Source organism: Anguilla rostrata, chromosome 17 (genome assembly GCF_018555375.3).
Source record: "Anguilla rostrata isolate EN2019 chromosome 17, ASM1855537v3, whole genome shotgun sequence".
Taxonomy (NCBI): domain Eukaryota; kingdom Metazoa; phylum Chordata; class Actinopteri; order Anguilliformes; family Anguillidae; genus Anguilla; species Anguilla rostrata.
Window position 1 is genome coordinate 17,509,214 of NC_057949.1, and position 22,296 is coordinate 17,531,509.

General features: G+C 43.4%; 1 protein-coding gene across 1 annotated transcript; it reads right to left on the reverse strand.

Moving 5' to 3' along the window:
• Positions 1–12,921: 12,921 nt before the first annotated feature.
• On the reverse strand, positions 12,922–22,296 carry LOC135243383 (26S proteasome non-ATPase regulatory subunit 11A). The gene is made up of 13 exons (XM_064315170.1): positions 22,138–22,296; positions 19,820–19,921; positions 19,257–19,453; positions 17,875–17,932; positions 17,396–17,590; positions 16,486–16,630; positions 15,768–15,828; positions 15,273–15,335; positions 14,786–14,911; positions 14,647–14,682; positions 14,445–14,496; positions 14,052–14,194; positions 12,922–13,724 (listed from the first exon to the last, which is right to left on the reverse strand). The coding sequence occupies exons 1-12, from the start codon at positions 22,226–22,228 to the stop codon at positions 14,052–14,054; spliced, it is 1,269 nt and encodes a 422-aa protein (XP_064171240.1). The 5' UTR covers positions 22,229–22,296; the 3' UTR covers positions 12,922–13,724.

Sequence of the window (22,296 nt, forward strand, 5' to 3'; positions counted from 1 at the left end):
TCAGTGTAGTGATGGGATCATGCTTCCTTCTCTTTTTTGTAAACCGCTCCGATTGGTTAACAACATTTTATCATTTTAGAGAGTGAAATCTCAAATTGGTCCCGGTGATGTAGGCTAGTTGTTATTGCTTGAGGCACTGAGATGTCCTTGTGACCACCCTCAGCTACAGCGATAGCTGTTGTTACTGTATAATTGCATTAACAGGGTTTCACAGATATACTGAAAGTTAGACTTTGAACACGGGCAACGCCATTAACCAGCCGATGGCAGGAGCTCATTAGAGAAATAACGGCTTGGAACACAGCGAGGAATGCTGGGAAATACCCTTACAGCGGCCTACCGTGCTAAAAATGCAGCAGAGTCTTCTTAGGAAGTCACTGTTCCTCCTGGGCTCCCTCTAATAATTACCAGGTGAGTCTCATGCCTTCAGGCCTGAGTAAATCCCGTCTTGGCTGGATGGCAGTGAAAAACGAACCCGAACAGCCCATTCCCTTCCTCTTCCTCTCCCTCCCTCTCTCCTCACCCCTCCTCTTCCACAAATACAGACTCCACTGTTTTAAAGCAGGGTCTATTGGTTCAGGCTGACTATGGAATTCGAGGAGCAAGTCAATTAACTCAATTTTAAACGTATTCGTTTATTTGACAGGGATAATACACAGTAATAACTATTTCTGAAAATGTGCCAGTGTTGGGCAGGAAGGCTAATTTTCATCTGTAGACCCGAGGCTCCATGTTTTGGCTGTGGGAGGAAACTGGAGCACCAGAAACCAGTGGAAACCCATGCGAACACGAGGAGAACACGCTAACTCCACACAGAGAAGATCCCCGCCAGCCGGGACTCGAACCCAGAACCTCCTTCCTGCAAGGCATCAGTGCTAACCACTGCGCCACCATGCCACCAAAACAGGGTAGGTATCATTTTAAAATGCTCAATGTAAACCTAATCGTACTTACTGAAATACAGATTAACAATGCCCAAGAACAACTGACAAGCCCCAGCAGTAGTGTTAGCACACAGAAAACATGTACTACCTTAATATGCGCTATCAATTCCTAGGGCCTTACAAAACTGTCAATGTTTGGGATCAGATAACTCTTTAATTATGCATGCCTGGTCTGTTTTAAGACGCATGCCTCCCGCCCGTATTCCGCATCCCGTTAAAAGGAGATCAGCGGACCTTTTAGTAACCGAGGGTTACTATAAGAAGGCGCGGAGAACCGGCAGGGCTAATGAGGACGGCGTTCTCCCCTCAGATCGAATTTCTCCATCAGCGCTGGCGTTGGAGGCGAGGGCGTCACAAGGGGTGGAGACGAGAAAGAACGAGGCGGAGGAACGCTCCCCCGCGGCCGGGCGCGGGTGCGCTCGCACGCTCGCTCGAGTTCCGACGCGGGGCGGCGGCACGTTTTTGCGGACGGCGGACGGGACGGGCCGCACCGCCACGCGATGCACCAGGATCTCTGTAAAAGGGCACGGCGCGGTGCGGGAGGAGCTATGAACAGGTGTACTGGGCAAAGGTCCTGCCCGACTAGCGCTTCCCACTGCGGTGCCCAAACGCAGGAGAATCCCCCTCTCACGGGGATCTGAGCAGCGGCTTTCTGAGCTCCCACAGCAAGGCGCCCGTGCAAAAGGCCGACACCATGAATAATGCACCAAAGGAATTACAGCAGGAGCCCAGCCGGCACAGCCCTCCTATACAAACTGCTGAGAGAGAGAGACAGGGAGAGGGAGAGAGGAAGATAAGGAGAGGGAGGGTGAAGGAGACAGAGAGGGAGAGAGAAAGAGAGAGAGAGAGGGAGGGTGGGAGAGGGAGGGAGAGAGGGAGAGGGGGAGAGGGAGGGTGGGAGAGAGAGGGAGATAAGCAGAGGGAGGGTGAAAGAGATGGAGAGAGAAAGAGAGACAGAGAGAGAGACAGAGAAAGAGAGAGAGAGAGGGAGGGTGGGAGAGGGAGGGTGAAGGGGAGGGAGGGAGATGGACAGGGAGAGGGCGGCGGCTGCTGAATGTCCTGTCTGACATTGCCCGGACAGGCTCCGCCTCCACCATTATTACATCATCACACCAACCACTCCTGATTTAACCCTTTTCTTTCCGTGGCATGGTTGCACAGCTACGCACCTAATCTGCCTGAGACCTAATCTTCACTGGTGTGGTTTTGTAGGAAAGCTCATAATGAGATTAGACAGGGACAGGGTCAGACGGAAAATGCTTTCTGGGTACAGGTAGATATCTTACACAGCATGCTGCACACAGAATATCAGCTTAAATTTAAAATGTGCTAGTTGCCCACCAAGAAATCGCAATAAGAACATAACTTGATCCAAAACACCAAGTCGACATTACAGTCCAAATACCTTTGTGAAAACAACACAAACATGTACAAGTGGAGGTACATGTTCCGTGTGTGAATTTCTGTGTGCGTTCACTAATATTTATTGATTTTTTTCAAGAACAGTATATCTGATTCAATTAAGTCAAGACACAAGACTGCCTTCGTGACAATTGTGGGAAAAAAAATGTGACTCATTTGGCAATTTACAAGCAATGCTAACCCATTTTTGCACGCTGCCACTGATTCCCTCACAGGAGACGTGTGGCTGCTGGATAAGAAAAGGGCTGGAAGAGGAGTCAGTCTCCGCTCCTGAGGGATCACACTTATGTTAGTTTTTGCTTCATCCTCCATTCAAACAGTAATTAGCCTACATACTAAATATAACCTTTAATCTAAATGCCCACAAGCAATACAAGCCAGCACACATGTCTTAACTCGATAAATGTTTTGTTTTGAGAAATGAAATGGGGTAAATGTACATGGCCACAGGCATTATTGACTGAATCTTCTGCCAATCATGGCTAACGACCCCAAGATCAAGTAGGCCTCTTCGGTTCCTGGAAAATGTAGGCCAGAGCAAGACCGTGTGTGTATAATGTGTCTAACATTTCACATTTCATTTATTTAACAACTTTCCAGTGAACATAAAACATTCTCATAAGGTTACTGGAATGTTTTGCTAATGTTATAACATTGCCACTACATTGCAGAAACACTGTGAGAACATTTTGTATTCGCTGGGCAGTGTCAACACCTGCACCGTAACCTATCACTGAATCAGTGAGAAGAGAGGCTGTAATGTCTTAACAGGTTTGGTGTTCACCATGAAAACTTTGGAAGTCAGTGCCCCAACACCACCAAGATGAAGATACTGCAAGATAACGTTTGATGAACTAGTCTAGCGATTACTCAGAATCAGAAGTGGACCTAAAAACAATAACAACAGGTTTTTTTTGTCCCTTAGTTTCTGTTCTTCCATAAACCGGAGCAAGTATACACACACTCACACACGCTCACTCAACTTACTTAACAATATGACCAACATTCAGGCAAATCTCTAAGGCTCTGGCCAGTAGCCATCTTCAGATTTTGGTCAATGAATTCGTAATCACCATCACATGGAGAATTGTTCAAAACTATTAAATCCGTAGCAGTCCCGAAAGAAACCCTTGCGCTCTTCATTACACAGCGCAGTCCCAGGGGAAAACCCTACAGCTGACAGCTGCAGGAGGGGAGATGAGTCAATCTCGCAATAACATCGATTCACAATCTCACTCCTCTCATTTCTCTCGCATAAAATTAACTTCAAGGAAAGCCTGAAAGCACACAACGTAAGTTGGAACAAAGAGCGACCGCACTTGTTTCCAGTAACAGAAAGCGGATGAGCAAAGACATCAACTCGCATAATCCCTTGCATTTCAACCCACCCTGACTTTCCAGGTCATCGGTGCAAAGGGAATTGAGTTCTCAGGTGACTTGGGATTTTTTTAAAAAGTAAATATATATGTTTTTAATTTAATACAAATGGCAAGCAACATGATTCTATACAATCATTGCCAGATTCTATATGATTCTCATACAACCACCCAATTCTAGCCTATATGATTCTATACAACCACCAGATTCTATACAATTCTATACAGGTACCAGATTTAACTGAAGCTTTTCACATGCAGTCGGCATTAAAGTTTCAGGGACAAACAAAGCAGAAGAACAAGAAGTTACAATTTAGCCTTATGGAATATCCAATCAGCCTAGAGACACTTAATAACAGCTTGCTCTCAAAAAATGGCCAGAGAAACATGGTCAGACACACCTGCAAGCTGTTAAAGTAGCACATTATGTATTTCAACAGACCGTTCAATAAAATTAACGTGTGCGCCCTATAATCTATAAACCACTTCTTCTACTGGACTGTTTTTATTGAAATAAAGAACTAAGCGAATAATAAATCATACTGCAGATAAGAACACTAATTAAGTGCTTAATAATAAATGAGAAAAGGCTATTTATACAATTGATTCATGAATATTCAAATTAATTTGACATGGTGCGCTGACAGTAAGCTGCAGTAACTGCATCTGTTTTTCCAAGCTTGTGTATGAAAAAATATACACTGATATGCCATACATTTCCTATGTATTGCACACACAGATACATACACACACACATAAACACATTCATAAATATAAATGTGTGAATAAAAATGAATTGACTCATTTATAGAATTTCTAGAATATTGGTCATATCACGTGATAAAACACCCTTTGGTTTAGTCTGATTTAGTTCCCAGCCAAATGGATTGCTAGCTGCTACAGTGTGAAAGTAATTACTTTTTACAGCTGCAGAAATTTTGATTTCATTTTAATGGTCAACTTTAAGGTCCTGCTTTTCACAAAATTTATCTTGGGTATCGTAACGCTCTGCAATTATGAAAATATGCAAACTTCAAAATCACACAGTATCTGCTTTACAAAGAGAAAACGGTCTTTTTGTCCGTGCTCAAAATACATTTCCCATTGCTTCAGTCAAATAGGCCTAAATATTATACAGGTTTAATTCAAGAACAATGAACATATTCCTTTTCTATCCAAAATTTACCATATTCATTTGGAAGCCATTATTTGTGTGCTTATTACAAGCTACGCAATGAACTATAGCACATTACATAAGCACTGCAATTTTCACGTCTCATGTTCCCACGGAAACGGTATGAAGCATTACAAGAACAAGATGTCTTCTGTCATTTTAGTCATTACTTTTATTCAGAGTGGTTTGGGGCAAACAAGATAGAAGATACAGGCATTGACAATAGCACAAATTGAATAAATTCCCTGGCATCATTATGGTAAGTTGGCAGTGATTCATAAATTGGCAACCCCATCTTGGGAACTGAGCAATCATTGTACAAATCTGGCCCATTTATCAATTGCAATGAATATCAATTATAGTCACACACCAGCTATTGTACATTAAATATAGAGCAACTGTGCCATATGTATTTAAGCGGGGGAAGGGACAGGAAACCAAGTATGGCAAACACAGAGCATTCCAATTTCACTTAATCACTTTATCTTAATTTGGTTTTGGGTTAGCCAACATTAATTGCCGTAGAAAATACTGAGATTATGCCATTTCTTTTGTCAAGGCACACACATGTTCTAGAATGACAGGCAATTTCCATCCATGCACACACACACACACACACTCCATCAAAGAGCAAACCAAGCAATGTACAACATGTTGTATACAGACACAAACGTTAAAGAAATAAGAATGGACACATGGTAACCACGTTTTATTCAAGTAATGCTATTTGAGCATGCTCCATTTCTAACAGCATTCTGTTAAACTAAAGGCAAAACATAACATAAAAAACTGAACACACAAAAAGTTTGCAGTCATTACCAAGATGGCAGACCATGTTTCTATGCAACACAGTAACCATGGATATTCAAGGCAGGAATATCTTTTTTTTCTTTAAATGACAGACAGTCATTTCTCTCGCAATAAATTAACACGTCAATCACTCAGTATGCCAGAAATAAACTATCAACAAATATATTCTTCCCTTTAAAATGCTGAAGGGCTACCGAGATAGATGACGATTCAATTTGCTTATCTGTCATAGAGGTCATTAACTAACCAACTGAAAAAAGAGTCATTTGGTAGCACAGCTGCAGTGTGTGACAACATGGGACAAAGTCTTCTGCAGCCACCCATGCAATGGCCACAGAGGAATGCAGGCTACGTAATTACTACATTTCCCAACATGCCACAGTCAGAAAATGCTCAAGGATTGAGGCATGAGTTACGAATCAATAAGTATTCTACCTCTTCACTCACCATCATTTCTATGAATGGGGGACAAGCAATGGATGAGATGGAATAGAGTAGGGATATAATAATACAACTTGATGACGACACGATTTCTCTTAATTTATAACGATATGATATGATTAATAACGATTAATCATGATGCAATACGATTAACTGCGATGTGGATTTGACAATTAGATTTAACAGATTCCCCCACCCCATCCAAATGAAACTCAAGAGATCACTGAAATAACAAACAGCATAACATTCACAGTTAACAAATGTGTTTATTAACTTCAGTGTTCAAACTGCTTAACTAAAATTTAGCCACGTTAATTAACGATTCATCGGGATATGAATCAATTCATGTCACATCGAAGCGGCAGTATGGTGACATTGGCATCGCGGTGCATTGATGCACTGATGTTTCACTACACTCCCAGAAAAGACTATGCTGCCCATGATATCTTGGTCACAATGAACACTATTGGCTTGTGATGAATCTGCATGGTGATATAGGCCTGGATTTAATATGGTTGGTCTGTCTGGTGGGAGAATATGCTAGTCCACATATTCAGACAGTGCATCAGTGCATCTCTGCATGACTTAGCCTAAGTGTAACCTCAGGTTGCTAGCTAAAACATTTAACCCAGAAAATGTAGTTAATTCATCCACCAATATAAAGGGAGCTAATAACTGGACATATTAACACTGTATCATTTATAGTTGTTTGAAAAGATTTTTTGTCCCCAAAAGCTCAGTTTTTCCAACCATTGTTGAAAATAATAAATTGAAACAAGGCCCAAGGTTGGGGTGGACATGCTTATGAAAACAAGTAAGAAACTGGTAGGTAGGTGCGCCAGTGATATAACGAGAACTAGGGATCAATATGCAATGGAAAACAAATCGCTTCGAGGAGCAAAAAATGGACAGTTGGCAATGGACTGATCCATGACGTCACTGCCAGCGCATAAAATTCTCGCAACATTCTGGTAATACTGCAGCATGGTGACCTCTCCCCTGCTCTTCCATTGTTTTCACGTGCTGCACGGATGAGAGACTTCCTTTTCTCAGTTACACTGGCGCATGCACATGAACATGGGAGACAGTGGCCACATCCAAGCCTATATGGTGCCAGAAACCTTAAGACATCAACATCACAAATTACTATATAATTTTGAGAATTATTTCGTGGGTTATCTTTTCTGAGAAGGTGATTAAATTAGCAAAAACAATGGACAAATTACATATTTAACTACGTGTTATCTTGAGACAATGGAACGAACGCAGTGGGCGTCACAGCATCGAGGTTATTTGCGCATCTAATGTGACGTCCTCCGACCTTCACCTTTTTTGCGCCACTGATTTTGACAGTATACACTGCTGGGAAAGGTCTATTGCTGGTGCTGAAACTGCAGCATGTTAGCAACATTGCTTACACAGATGATTCGCTATAGGCTACTTGGCCTCGATGCTACGCGTTATTCACGCTAACGGGGACATTTACTAAGCTTACGGCAGACCGTGTTAAACTAAGAAAGACGTTCCGTTACGATGAGATTATCTCCGCAGCACTTGAGCCGTGCCAAGGTTAAACCACGGTAGCTAGCTCCGACTTTCCTGAGCGCTATCCTGTGCAAGTCTCTTTGATGCAGGGTGCTTCATTGGTTTGAAGGGAAATGAAACGTCAGTTCATTCAATTTTTTTCTTCCAGACACGTGTAGGAATTGATGAAAATTAGAGCCCGTTATGTAGCTATTATGCCGAAGGATGCATTAGCTAGGGTAGGAATATTCACGTCGAAATCTCTTGCTTGTTAAATTCAGTCACCAGGCTCAAAGCCTTGGACAAGGTCAGTTGGCCAAACACAAATATGCATGTTTTTTTTATTGTAATTTTAAAATACGATATAATATCAGCTAGTTAATTAATGTCCAGCCAACTCAGGCATACGAGTTGACTTTGATATACAGATCAGACTGTTTGCTAGTTGTGTCTATTAGCAATGCGGCATTATCTCGGTTGCATAATACTTGTCATGCTGTCTGTAGTTGAGAGGTTGTAAACTGACTGGAGGGTTAGCAATCCAGCTATACACATATACACATAGGCTACATTCGCACACACACGCACAAATAGATTATTCTGATGCAAATGTCACTGTCACTAGTGTAGGGTGCAAGGCGGGTGACTGAGCAGAGGTTTAAGGCAAGGGCAATAAAACCACAGTGTGCACCAGGCTTCCAAAACATTTGTTATGTAGGGTAGTCGTTGTACTAATATGCTAATAGAAAATAATTCAAATAATAAGGCTGCCAAGCCAGCGTGCATTTTCTCCGGACTCGCTGAGGTTTGAATGAGATGCGACTTGCTATTGCTGTGTTGCGTTTCTTAGCAGGCAAGCTAACAGCAGTATCTGAACACTTTTTTCCTATATCCATATCTAGCTAGCTAGCTGCCGAAAGACTCCTGCTAGAGTGTAATGTTGCTGACAACGAAGAGTAATTTCTACTTTTTAATCAATTATCAAATGAACTCACCCGGGCCGCCATCTTCCTGTTTGTTGTTGCCGAGATGCTGCTTAGAATGAAAAGTCAAATAGCCGCACTGATAGCGTTGGCTATAGAGCGGAGCTGCGCATGTGCGTACACATCATACGCAATAAAATAATGGCGTGCTTTTTCAAGAAACTCAGCGTATTGAGCTTTAATTGATACAGTCACTTGGTGTGACATACCTCACCCGAGGTCTTTGCTTGTTTATTAAAATGCGGCAGAATACACGGACAAGTGTTTCTTTTATTCACCATGCTACTTGGATGGGTCAGACCTACACCCACACCAAGAGTAGCCTACTACACCTTTTTAAGAGACACAGACGCACACGGGTTCAAACGGACAACTGGATGACCTAAGCATACGACTTATGATGGTAGCAATATTCCTGATTTACTTCATAGAACTTGTGATCCAGCACAGGTGTGCCTCAAGCCTATTTAGATCCTAGCCATATACAGAATTGGAAATATAGATGATAATTTGGTGCATAGTTTCAATTTTGCAAAACATTTCTTTTGGTACAAAGCTCTATTTGACGCTTCAAAACGCACCAAAACTTTGCTAATGCTTACACCTGTCAGTAATCCAATTCCAATGCATACTGTACACGGTTAGGGAGGTGGGCATATAACCAAGAGGTACCGGTTTAGGTCCCAGGTGAGGCACTGCTAGTTGTACCCTTGAGCAACGTATTTAATTAATAAAATATTCAGATGTGTAAATGAAAATCACAATTCTACATACACACTAAAATTGATCTACTGCTTTTTGATGTCATTAAGTGTTAACGGTAGAATATTATGGAGTTTAAAATGGTACGTTCTGGCAATATGTTAATTTCAAAGGTTGTGCGTGTCAATAAGATGTGTTCACCATGAGCGTACTACATTCACAGGTTTGAACTTTCATGTCATTAGCTGGAAAACGTATTATTATTATTATTATTATTATTATTATTAGCTACGACAAAACGCCCACAGCATCAGGTCTCATCTGGCCATGTGTCATCAGGAGTAGAGTGAGTTTAAGTCAGACATGCTGCTAGTTCTCAGTGTATTATTAGTATTTTTTTATTTTATTTTTTATTGTTATAATTATTATCATGTGCCATTAAGAGTAGAGTGAGTTTAAGTCACACATGATGTTAGTTCTTAGTACTGAGAGAGATGCCTTTCTTCCTGTTTACTTATAGATTGCAAAATAGCTCAATTGTCCCCCACATCAAGACATGGACATCTTTATTAATATTTTAATACATTGCCAACTGATAGCTCATGCTCATGGTACGCAAGGTGTGAATGCACAAGGTGTGTGAGCGCCACCCAGTGGTCAGAATCTACCACTGTAGACTTGTCACAAACTAACACCGTTCAGGAAAATTTTGAAATCCTTATCGACTTAATTGCATGAGTGTGCATTAATAATAGTAAATGTTCAAAAATCTAATTTTCAGCTGTGAAGCTTTAAAAATGCTAATTTTGTCAAAAAGCATGACAAAGGCCATTTGATTTAGTCAAGTATGCTTTCAGGAAATACGATAAAAGCACGGTATCCCTGATTTGCTACAATTGCCGGTTTCTCAACGTAAGGCAGTCTTCACTGCAAGTGAACCACATAACTAATTTGCTTTAATGTAAATGCACTGTAACACAGCATTCAGAATCCCATATTCTAAATACCTGTCCAGCATGTATTCCTGCTTCTCACCCAAATGCACGCTGGGGTAGGCTCCAGAGCCCTTGTAACCCTGACCAGGGTAAGCAGGTATAGATAATTCATGGATATAAATCATGGATGGATGTATGAGCAGTAGTTTGAGGCTCCTTGCTAGGACACTTCCTACCCATAGGGCACAGGTGTCAAACTCCAGTCCATGGAGGGCTGCAGTGTCTGCTGGTTTTCAGGGTTTTCTCAGCACCAGTGGCTCATTTAAGTCATTGATTGGCTAGGAAATCCACACATCCTGTTCTCAAGGCCTTAATTAGCAGCTGACTGAAAGGAAACCACAAAAACCCACAGGCACTGTGGCCCCCCTTGGGATTCAGGTAGACACCCCCATAATAGGGAAACTCATTAGAGCAGGGGTGCTTAATCTTAACCAGAAAGGGCCAGTGTGGGTGCAGGCTTTTCTAACACAAAAAGCAGTAACACATTGTGATTCTGCTAAGCAAGACCCTTAGCAGACCATAGGTTTATTAGTAGAATTGGTGTGTAAATGATTGGTTGGAACAAAAGCTTACAGCCAAATCCAGCTCTTTCTGGATAGGGTTGAGGACCCCTGTGTTGAAGCAAAGGGCACACAGTTTAAGATTAATCTTAAAATGATTCATCCTTGAATATTTAAACCAACAGGACTAAATAGAGAAATTATTTTTATGATGGTTAATTTTTTCAGGGGTTTTTCTCCCCTTCTGTGCAGTAATTTCTCACATTCAGCATGTTACACTGAACACACGTAGATCTAATTTCTTAATGAGCAGATAATTGAATGGAGGGAAATAAATTGGCCACGTGACACAAAGCAGATTTGGCCGGTGAATTATGAGTAAGTAGTATTACAGTAAGGCAAAATGGACACTAAACGCACCATAAAATTTACATCGGCAAAAAGTTCACCACCTACGCTGAGGAAAGCACCATGGTAATGAGCTCACCGGCGTCCTGTGAGGCCTATTGGCCAAGCCAGAGATCCAAAACAGCAACCTTGATTACCAAAGCCCCTGACCTCTGGACAAAAACCTAGTTTTCACACCAATCTGACTTCTAAAAAGATGGCATTGGCATTGTTTCACCAAAGTCACTAAAGAAGATTGGACACAAATGAGTCCCAGAGTTGCTTTCTCAATTCTGACCTTCAGAACCATAAATGTGATTAATAAATTTATATTGATTAAGTCTAAGCAGTGCCAATTCAAGAGAAAAGCCAAAGTGAAAACAAGGCAGACTGGATTCTTAATACAGATTATCAACGTATCAGACGCATCAACTCACTGAAAAATTAAGGTGGTAATCCAACAAATTTGGAAGTACGCTTCACATTCGTTTTTCTTTTTTGTTTTTTTTTAAATCAATTTGCAATGTAATTTGTAATCAATATTGATAGTGGGTGTTTCTCTGCTGACCAGTCATTACACTGCATCTCAGGCTTTCTGCAGACTTGAAAAGCTTTCTGCATTCTTTCACTCATCCTAAAAACATTCACAACAAATCCCCACTGCGCAGCATCTTCCTGTAAAGTTGATCAGGGGCCAGGGAACCAAGCGAAGCAGCCGTTTCTGGGTAGGATAGGATGTCAGTTTTTCAAGTTTGTGCACATGACTAACCTACACTTGCATACTACCACAGTGCAGATCAGACATATGTAACTTAAACACTCCTAATTACTCTAGAATATAGATGCGTACGTTGGATATTTGGAAGGGAAAAAGTGGAATGTTCTTATTTGGACAATGGCTGTGGGGGGGGGGGGCAAAATAAATATTAAAACTACTGTGACCGGTAATGTAGACTGTTCGTTCTCCCATTAGCAGCATGCAAACTGCTCGATTCCCAAACAACCCAACCACAAACGTGCAAATAACTCGCTGCCAGTTGACCAGCCTGGATTATGACTACCAATTCTCACCTTGTCAATGTAGTGTGTGACCCAAAAAAAGCATCGCAATTGCAAATAACTCCATACATTCTAGTGTCATGAGAGCATTTAAAGTTCTGTTCTAATCTGAACCATAGCCACCCCTCAAAATGCCCATTAAGCCAAAGCCAGCTCCAGTTACTTCTGTTATACATCCCCCATGATATTCCCCAAAATACCTTTAAATAAGAAATAATGTATAAGGATTATTCTTTTTTTAAAAGCATCCATTGACAGGGTGTTCAGGTTCACTCAGATGGTGATTAATAGTACCTCTGAGAACATCTCCATCTGCACACAAGGACTACAACAGCAACCTGAGGATCATTTTGACAGACCAGTCAGAATGACCAATCAGAGGTATAAGGTATGTACTGTAGATTTTTTGGACACCTATTCCTGTGTACCCAAAACTTAACCCCTTCCAAATGGAGCGAGACAACCAGAGCATCATTGGGGATTCTCAGACTGTATAATAAGACTTTTTTTTATTGATTGTACTGAAGGAGGGAAAAAAAAAAATACTTTTAGCCAATTCAGTTTTTATCGCAGTTTGGCATCCTTTACAAAAGCACTCTTTGGACAGGGCTTTCCGTTACTTTATTCCGTTTATCGTTATAAAAAAGACGACAGCATGAGGGGTAGACAAGGGATGCTTGGCAATGGTATGTACAAACAGGAAATGACATGACAGGAAGGAACAGCGTGCGTTATCAGGTGACCACACTGACCTACCAGGGTTTTTCCCTTAACACTTTCCGATCTTCACCATCAGCCCTGAAGGAACGGAGCAGTCAGTGAGCTTTTGGTTGGGAGGTTTAAAAAAAAAAATATACTAAAAATAAAAAAAAATAGTGGGGGATGAGGAAGGAGGTACACTCTCATCTGAGGGATCTTCCGGAAGGAACATTGCTTCTCCAGATTTTCTGATTTTCAGGGCAAACGGACAACATTGCACCAAGGGCTGGCAAAACTAGACTCTTTGGGCAGTGTAAACCGACCCATTTAATTCCGCAAGAAATTTATATTCATATATATATATATATGTATTTATAATGTATATGTTCTTTGTTATTTTACAGTATTCCCTGATGGCCAGCTGAGGCCGCTGAGTGTTTGCACACAAACCTGTAAAAGAAACGAGAAGAAAAAAAAAGGCGAAACAAAATTGTGATGATAATGTAATGAAATTTCGTCCGTTAAGGGAGACGTTAAAAACTTTCCGGGTGAAAGTGGAAGGGGCCACGAATCCCACTGCAGTTTATGGGTTTTTCTATCTTTTTTTTTTCTTCATTTAATCTTCTTTCAGGTCCCCCCCTCCCCCTTCCCCCCAAATGTTCCACACGCCGATCACACACATTCTCCATTGTGCTGCAGTCTTGAGTTCTGTGGACGATACACAGAAGGACAGTTTGGCATCATCACCCCCATTTCGGCAAAGGAAGTACCCTGAAAACACACTGCTGACCCAGCCGTGCAACCCACAATTCAGCTAACCAAGTACGTATATTGGCAAATCTTACTGTAGGGCTATTAAAACAAAGAAATGTGTTCATTAACAGTACTTAAACAATAAGATAGGGCTTTTTAGGGCAGTCAGTCCAAAGTAACCTACCCAGCTATGGAGTTGAAAGTGTACCTGACTGTAGTCTATGACCAGCACAGAGCTGAGGACAAGCCTGCCAGGCAGGTCGCTCACCTATGTTAGCTTACCTATGTTAGCTTCTTGGCTTTGTTGTAGAGCGAGTCCACAACTTTGCTCATGTTCTGAATGGTTTCCAGGGCTGCTTCGTATGTCTTATCTACAGGGGGCTCATCGAAAATGATCAGGACCCCTTCCCCCTGGTCCAATATACCTACAGTGGGCAGAGAAGAGGTCTCAGGCTTGCAACAGCCAATCAGGAAGAACTGTGATCCTAAAACAAAGTACCAAACGACACACAAAATACCTATACAAGGAGTAATGGGTAATTTGGAATGGACAGAAAAGGGAATTGGCCATTCTAAGAGGCTGAAGAGGGGAGAGGTGTGATAACAGAATTACAGGTTTCAATACAACAGGAAAACGAAACGGCTAATAGAAAAATAATGGCAAATTTGATTCACCGTGAAACTTCTTGTCGAGAATCATCTGTGATAATTTCCTCTCAACATCTCCCTGCAAGAGAGCAAACACACAGTCCAGTCATGGTAAACACCAGCTATTTCTAACCAAATTCACATCCAGGCCCTACAACACCAAAACCACTTTCCCAAACCCAGAAACAGTGCAGTTCAAAACTGAGTGTGGACCAGGCCAGGATCGCACCTTTGAGAGCTTGATGAGCGTTGATATGTGTTCTATCTGGGAAAACAAAAGAAAACGGAAAAGGAATGAGGTTAGGAGAAAAAACGGCCACTCAGGGATGACGCAGAGAGCAGACGCGCGGGACGTGAGCACCCCCTACCTGCACTCTCGAGAAGGGCTCAATGACGCGGATGAGGTTCTGTTCTAGCAGGTTGTCGTAGAGCTTGGTCAGGTGGGTGCTGATGATGGGGTCGTCCCTCAGCTCTGCTCTGTACTCTGTCAGTGCCTGTGAAGTGGGGGAGGGGGACACGGGGTTAGGGGGAGGAGTTATGTAATGAGGGGGGAGGGGTTATGAAATGAAGTAAATAGGAGTGATGTGATGTGGGGGAGGGGTTACAGGGAGGAGTGATGTAACGTGCACGGCACACAAACAGTGCTGTAAGGTGACGCACACAGACTCCACTGAGCATCACCTTACAGAACTGCAGTCGTGTACTGTGCATCAGGGCCAAGGCGACAAGCACATTTCATCCCCCGACTGGGATTAATACAGTACGACCTAACTAATATTCCACTCTGAAGAATAACGCTGCTGCCCTGATGGCAAAGGTACCTGCAAGCGTGCGTGTGCGCTGGGTGTGACTCACCTTTTCAAAGTCTGCCAGCGACCTGTTCTTACTGGCTTGTGCTACGCATTTCAGTGCATCTGTCTGTGGAGAGGGGAGATGGAGAAATCACACAAACGCTACCCAGCGTGCTGACACAAAAACACTTCCTTCTGACAGGATACGGAGCTAAAAGGAGGAGGTCTTCTATTCCAGCCTCACAGACTGTGGCCTGGCCTCATGGCGGGTGCCACCAACTGGCACTATTAAATGGGCACTTCACATTCTGCTCACTTTCCTTTTTTGGCATTTGAGTTTTAGTGCATTTCAATTGGCCCGGGACAGTGTTTATGTGCAATTTACAATGAAGGATGCTTCCTATCCAGAAGATTCTGACAACAAGCATAGTTTACAATGGCTGCCGTAAGGGCATTTGTGAGCACTGCAGTCTAAACCGAGAACATACACTTCAAGCAACTCCAAAGGAACTTATACAACACTGTTACGTTTCAACAGAGTCTGGGGAAGCGTGCGTACCTGCCGTCCCGCATACCGCAGAGCCAGCTTTCCACTGATCAGAGCCTGTACGTCTTCCGGCCTGCAGGGAACAGACAGGCAGCAGTCAGCGCACAGCTCACAACCCGTGCACTCAGACTCAACATCAGTGTCACTGGCTGAGCACACTGCAGCAGATACCTGCTGAAACTACGCAGCGCTTCCACTCAGAACTCCATCCTGTTTAATGATCTAAACGAGGTGGCCTGCAGGTTCAGTAGGGCAGGGGGTGAATATTCATGAGGTGGGACTGAATAAATTGTACATTAATAATTTGGCTGGACTTGCTTGCCTGAGAAGTAAAGCAAGCACGAGGTTTACAGATTTACAACCTTAAGGCCAAAATAAGAGAAAGCAATTTGTCCTAAGAGGAGGGGATTAGATGCCAACTAAAGCTTAAAAGCTCTGATTTAAACAATACGTACGTGTCTGTTAGACAATAACTGAGATTAAGACAAAGGTCAATGTAGAATAGATATGAAAACGGTCCATATGTCAACCTCTGGACATGAATGTAGCATCCTGGCATGTGGTTTCTCAATGTGATCTTGCCAAAGAATGTATCACTCACACTCATAACTGAAATGTCAAAATACCGTTGAGCATGTATTTGTAAATATCTTTGCAAACTGACCACCATCTTTGCAACAATACCAGCAGTGGAAATGTGAAGGTGAAGACGCAGCTCTTCGCCACTCACAAGTTGAGCATGATCTTGCACAAGAGCATGTATTTGAGCGCCGTGACTGCTCGGGGGCTGTCGATAGAGTCGTATCCCTCGAACGCCTCGTAGAAGTAAGAGTACGCCGTCTTCCAGTCCTTCTCCTCTGCCGCATGGATGATGCCTGCCCAGCAAAGGGACCGGGAACAAATGATAAAGTCCCTTTATGGTCGGTATCAATTTTACAAGCCACACCAGCAATTTTACAAGCCTATTTCACAAGCCACACTAACCATACTGAATTAAATGATTCATTATACAGCTTCACTGACATGCTCTCGAGTGCAGTGAGCAGAATGGCAAGGTGCTGCATAGAGCAGAAGATTATCACGTTAGCATATATATCTATAGCATTAGCGTATAGCATATAAATAGCATTAGCATTTAGTACATATCAATTCAATGCAGCGCAAACATCGCCTGCAGTCCTGGAAAACACACAGACGAAATGGAGCAACTACATCCAGCGCTGTACATGTCTGCATTTAGTTTAATGTTTTATGTGTTTAATGTACCAAATGATTCCCTCTTCCTGTACGCTGTTGCAAATATGTAGCATACAGGTGTATATAGAACAAATGTTTTGCCTGATTAACAATAAGCAGCCTTCAGCACCCTTTGTAGGATCAGGATGAAACTGCCTGTCCAGGGGCCCAGACTCCGGTGAATCCAGGCAGAAAATCCCTTCGGCCACCTTAATAACCACCTAAGAAAACCCTGACCAGTACCCCCTGACACTTTCCACTGCCTATAAGGCAATAGTCCTTTGCATTTTCATCGCAATGTGGGCACACAGAGGTGCTATGCGCTAACTCTATGTGCAGTCGCTGGTTGTCAGGTGGAGCTGACAGAAAGGCCGGGCAGGGTAGGCCACAGCCTGGGGGCTCACCTGACTGCATGTCCAGCGCGGCCTGCAGCTTGGGCGGGCAGTAGATGGCATTAGCCGTGGTCCTGGCTGACGTGAGGGCGGCGCGGGCTTTGGGGAGGTTGCTGAGCGCGTGGTAGGTCTTGCTCTCCAGCAGCTGCACCTCCACCAGCAGCGCCTTGTCGTCCATCTTCTTCAGCTCCTGCAGGAGCTGAGAGCCTGTAGGTGGCCAGGCAGGGGAGTAAAAGACCACGTCAAACATAAGAATGATCATCGGGATAATCTCTTACCTGAATGACCCTTTCAACGCAAGACACTGAATAGTCGTGGCCAGTCTTGCTGTAGTAAAGTAATGTGATTTCTGACGTGACTTGGTCTTGACTACTCCTAAACACTGATGCTCCATTTAAGCTAGTTTAAAAAGATAATAAATCTAAAGCAGCTTGACTGTTTCTACCTTGTCGGTCCCAGAACCAGAACCTCCTCCCGGGGCTGTAACTCACCAAGCAGCAACGCCTCCTGGTATCTCTTGGTGTCTAAATACAGGGAGACCAAGCGGGCCTGCGAGAAGAAAGGACAGAAAGATGGCAGGGTCATTCCAACAACTACTGGCTCATATCTCTGACACTACTGCACATAAAAATCTCAGTTTTGGCATTATGTTTAAATGCCCCGGTGCAGCACACATGTATGGGAAAAACACGCATTTATATTCTATTCAACACAAAACAGTATCGCCTGTTACAAAAATAAGGACCTATACCACAACATGGAATGTTATGACATAAGGCTCTGGCTACTACGTGTTCTCAATGCCACTGTTGTGTCAACTTGGGGAAAAAAAAACATTCTAAAAACAATGTATCAAGAACAGTCCCTTCTAAATCAATTCTTGTGCACTGCACAAACAGACACATCATAATATTCCAGTTTAAATCTCCGCTGCAACATCCTTTGTCGATTTGAAACGGTGGTGAATAACGTGCTGTCATCGTGCAGGGGACAATGCCCCAGGCACAGCAGGCAGCTAATGAGCAAGCAGCTTCGCTGTCGCTGGAGAAAGCAGAGGAATCCCTGTCATTTGGAACCTGCCTGGGTGATGCTTGGGCCAGCGTCCTCCATGGGATTCCCAGCCACAAAAGGCGTTTCAGAAATGCTGTTTGGTCCAGCAGGGTTCATTCCATAAGCAGCAGTTAGACTGGAGAATATTATATAACCATTTCTGCAGCATCTAATGACTCCAGCTCCACTTCCCATCCCAAATTCACATATTCATAATGATGTGAGGACAATGATGCATTACTACAGTGCTGGCGACAGTCATTGGTGCCCTCTGCCTCCAGCATTTTTGACTAGATTCCCAACAAATTTTCAGAAATCTGTATGTAGAATTTTGGCAAGACAGGACATTTGAAAAAGAAGATGAGAACCATCACACTGACCACTCATGCTGTGTGCTGCAATTCTGAATTACAACAGGACAGCCATCCACTCAGGCTCTCAAAACCAGGAATACACTCTGTACACAGCTGTCTCACCATGTCTAATGAAAAGGGGAGGAGCCTACCATGTCTAATGAAGGGGGCAGGAGCCCACCATTTCTAATAAAGGGGGGTGGGGGTAGCCCACCATGTCTAATGAAAAGGGGAGGAGCCTACCATGTCTAATGAAGGGGGCAGGAGCCCACCATTTCTAATGAAGGGGAGAGGAGCCAAAAATGTCTAATGAAGGGGGCGGAGCCTGATATGCTAAGAAATGGGGAAGGCCCTTGCATGCTAATGAAGTGGGAGGAGCCTATCTTGCTAATGAATGGGGGGCCCACCATGCTATTGAAAGGGGAAGGTGCCCACCATGTCCAACAAAGCTGACAAGGAGCCCACATTACCTCCAAGGCCTGGCGCAGGAAGGTCCTCTTCTCAGCCTTGGCCCACTCGATGCACTCCAGGCAGAGCTCCACCTCCTGGCCGGTGGCCGCCTCCATGTCCAGGAAGAGGTCCAGCAGCGAGCGCACCAGCCGCGCCGCCTTGGCCTTGCTGATGGAGTTCAGGAACGGCCGCACGTACTTCAGCAGGCCGCCCAGCTCTGCGCGAGAGGCACGGCAGGCCCGTCACCACCAGGGCTTCATTCTGAGACACATCAACCTTTCTCCCAAAGCTAATGGCCATCTATTAGCACTTGGCAATGCCAGGCAATGGCAATTAAGATCCTAAGACCTGAGTTTTCAACAGGAGGGCCTCTAAGGTACTGTGGGGGGTCCTGGGCCAGACATGAATGCAATGACTAGGCTATATACAGATTTGATTATATTTGAAAACATAATTTTTTTTTTTTGAAATATAACCCTCTTTAACTTGTGATGGGGGTCCCCACGGGGAGTCACGCGCTTCTACCCCCCCAAACGCCGTTCATAGACGTGCTCATGGGGAGCGGCAGGGTGTTGGGTCTTACCTGCCGCTTGGCCGGTCTTAGCGAGCAGGCCCCCCAGCTCCAGGATGCTCTGCTCTTTGACCCGCACCGCCTCTTCATCGCTCTCCTGCACATCCCGCTTCACTGTGGGGACAAGAGGCCCAGCATTAACAACAAGAAGAGGCCCGCCTTCACCACCTACATGGCAGACTCTCTCACACATGCACGCACGCATGCAGACACACTCACAGACACAGAGAGACACACACACTGACACACTAGATTGACCTCTGTAGTCTCCTATGCAGTGCCACCATGAGTTTTCTATAATGCATGCAGGGACGCCTAACAACAATTCACAGACACTCAAAAAATCAACTGTAACTGAAGTGTGTCCATGCTTTAAGAAATTCTACCGTGTACAAGGTCTTTTTTTACCAAGGCACAAAAAAAAAATCACGTCATCCTTTAAAGTGTTTATAAAAAACCCTGAAGATCAAATCACTGGACTGAGGGAACGCCTATAATTAAGGTTCTGGAAGATCCTGTCCTTAATTCAGATTACTGATAATTAGCCAGAGAACAGACAAGACAACAAAACCACAGCACCACAAATAACCACAGTGTTACAGTACAGTCAGCTCCTTTTGTTTTGTGGCATCACTAACACCAGTACAATAGTAGCCTTTCCAGAGGAGCATTTTTAACAGCCTCAGCCATTTGTGTTGGGACACATAGGAAAACAAACAAGGAAACCACATCAAAGTGGGATTTTAACAATGAACTTATGTAACTGGTATCAGTACACTGTGTCATCAAGTTTCCCTGTTTACACCTTCAAGTCCAAACTGGTCATATGCAACGCGAATGATGCAACGCAATAGAACATCTCTTTCACAAGCAATTCACCCATCAACACGACACAAAAATAACCGCAGCGTGGGACACCTGTAGCGGCAAACCCGCTGCTACAATCTGATACGTTGCTACTAACAGAGACGCACATCTGATACGCTGATAATACACCCCCATATTTGAGACAAGCAGCTTCATGACTCATTTTCTCATTTGCTTCTACTTTCAGGAACACTGGCTCATCACATCAGTTAGAGGAACTGGCAAACCAGCTGGTCTGATTTTACGTTGTTCTACACTTCACAACAGTAACTAGCAATAGTTAAATGGTTAATATAAGTTTTATGTAATCATCAATTGCCCAACAAGCGAATACACTGTCTACGTGCGTTCTGATTTCCATCAACTAATGCACGGTTTCTTTTCAGACTCTGAAGAAACTACAAGTTCTACACCTGGTATTTTGGTCAGCTAGCAATTGTTATATGGTGACACTACAATCGTCTATTAAATGAAAAGCTAATACTTACCTACTTATTAATCTGACTTGCAAGCGACAAACTATTGAATGTAGTGCTGAGTGAGCTCGCTAGCAGTTACGTGTAAACAAAAGTAGCCGGACATTTTGAAGACTTACTCTGTAAATTTCCAGGTTTTCAATAACTGGTCTAAGTTATATGACTTAATTCTCATACGAACGATGGTAGCAAGCAAGAAATAAGTGAGTTCACTCGATCAATTGTAGGCTGGTGTGACGGAAACTGCGAGTCAGGCAAGGACATCCCATGCTGCTACTAAATAGCTAGGTAATCAGTCACTTAACTAGGTAACTGAAGTAACATGTTTTCGGTAACTAGCATATAAAGCTCGTTGACTGGGAAACTTGGCTATTTATTTTAAACATCCATCTAGTACTGACATCTCTAACAGTTTGAGTTTTCTAAAGTTTTTTTGCACTACAGTCAATTCGCCAAGGAGCTAGCCTACTAGTACTAGCGAATACACGTTTAGCTTGCCAGGCTCTTAACCCAACTAAAAGTATTCTATCAGCTAGGCAGAAGAAAATTCAGCAACTTGTCTATATCGGACTGGCTGTTGGTTTGCACACACTGGCACTGACTAGGTTGCTCGAGTCAATGAAATGGCAAAAAGCTAACTTAGCAAAGCTAGTTAGCAAGCTAGCTAGCTGCCCTTGTTAGTTACTATATAGCTAATGGCTTACATTTTACACGGATCTGAATTAGAAAACGCATAATTGCACAATGTCGCAATTCAATATGATGTTCATTGTGAAAAATCAAATATACGAGACAAAGAGAACTTTAGACGCTCGGGATTTCCCATTCCCGGCCTACCACACGTTCCCACGGTGAGTCAGCAGCAACCGAACCGGCTCACGCAGACGAACTGCTAAACACTGGAGACTACAGGGACCCAGGGCAAGCAAGCTCACCGAGCCCTTGAGTCCAACTCACCTGATAATAGCCCGCACCGTAGAGACTTACCTATTGAATGTAAAATATCGATAGACGCGTTACGGTCCGTGCTGAGGAGAGACTGCGCTCTCTGAAACTCGACCACCGCCGCGGCCGCCATCTTACCAATTCACAGACTGCCTGACACATAACAATCCCGACAGCGGTACAGGAAATACCGCCAGAACA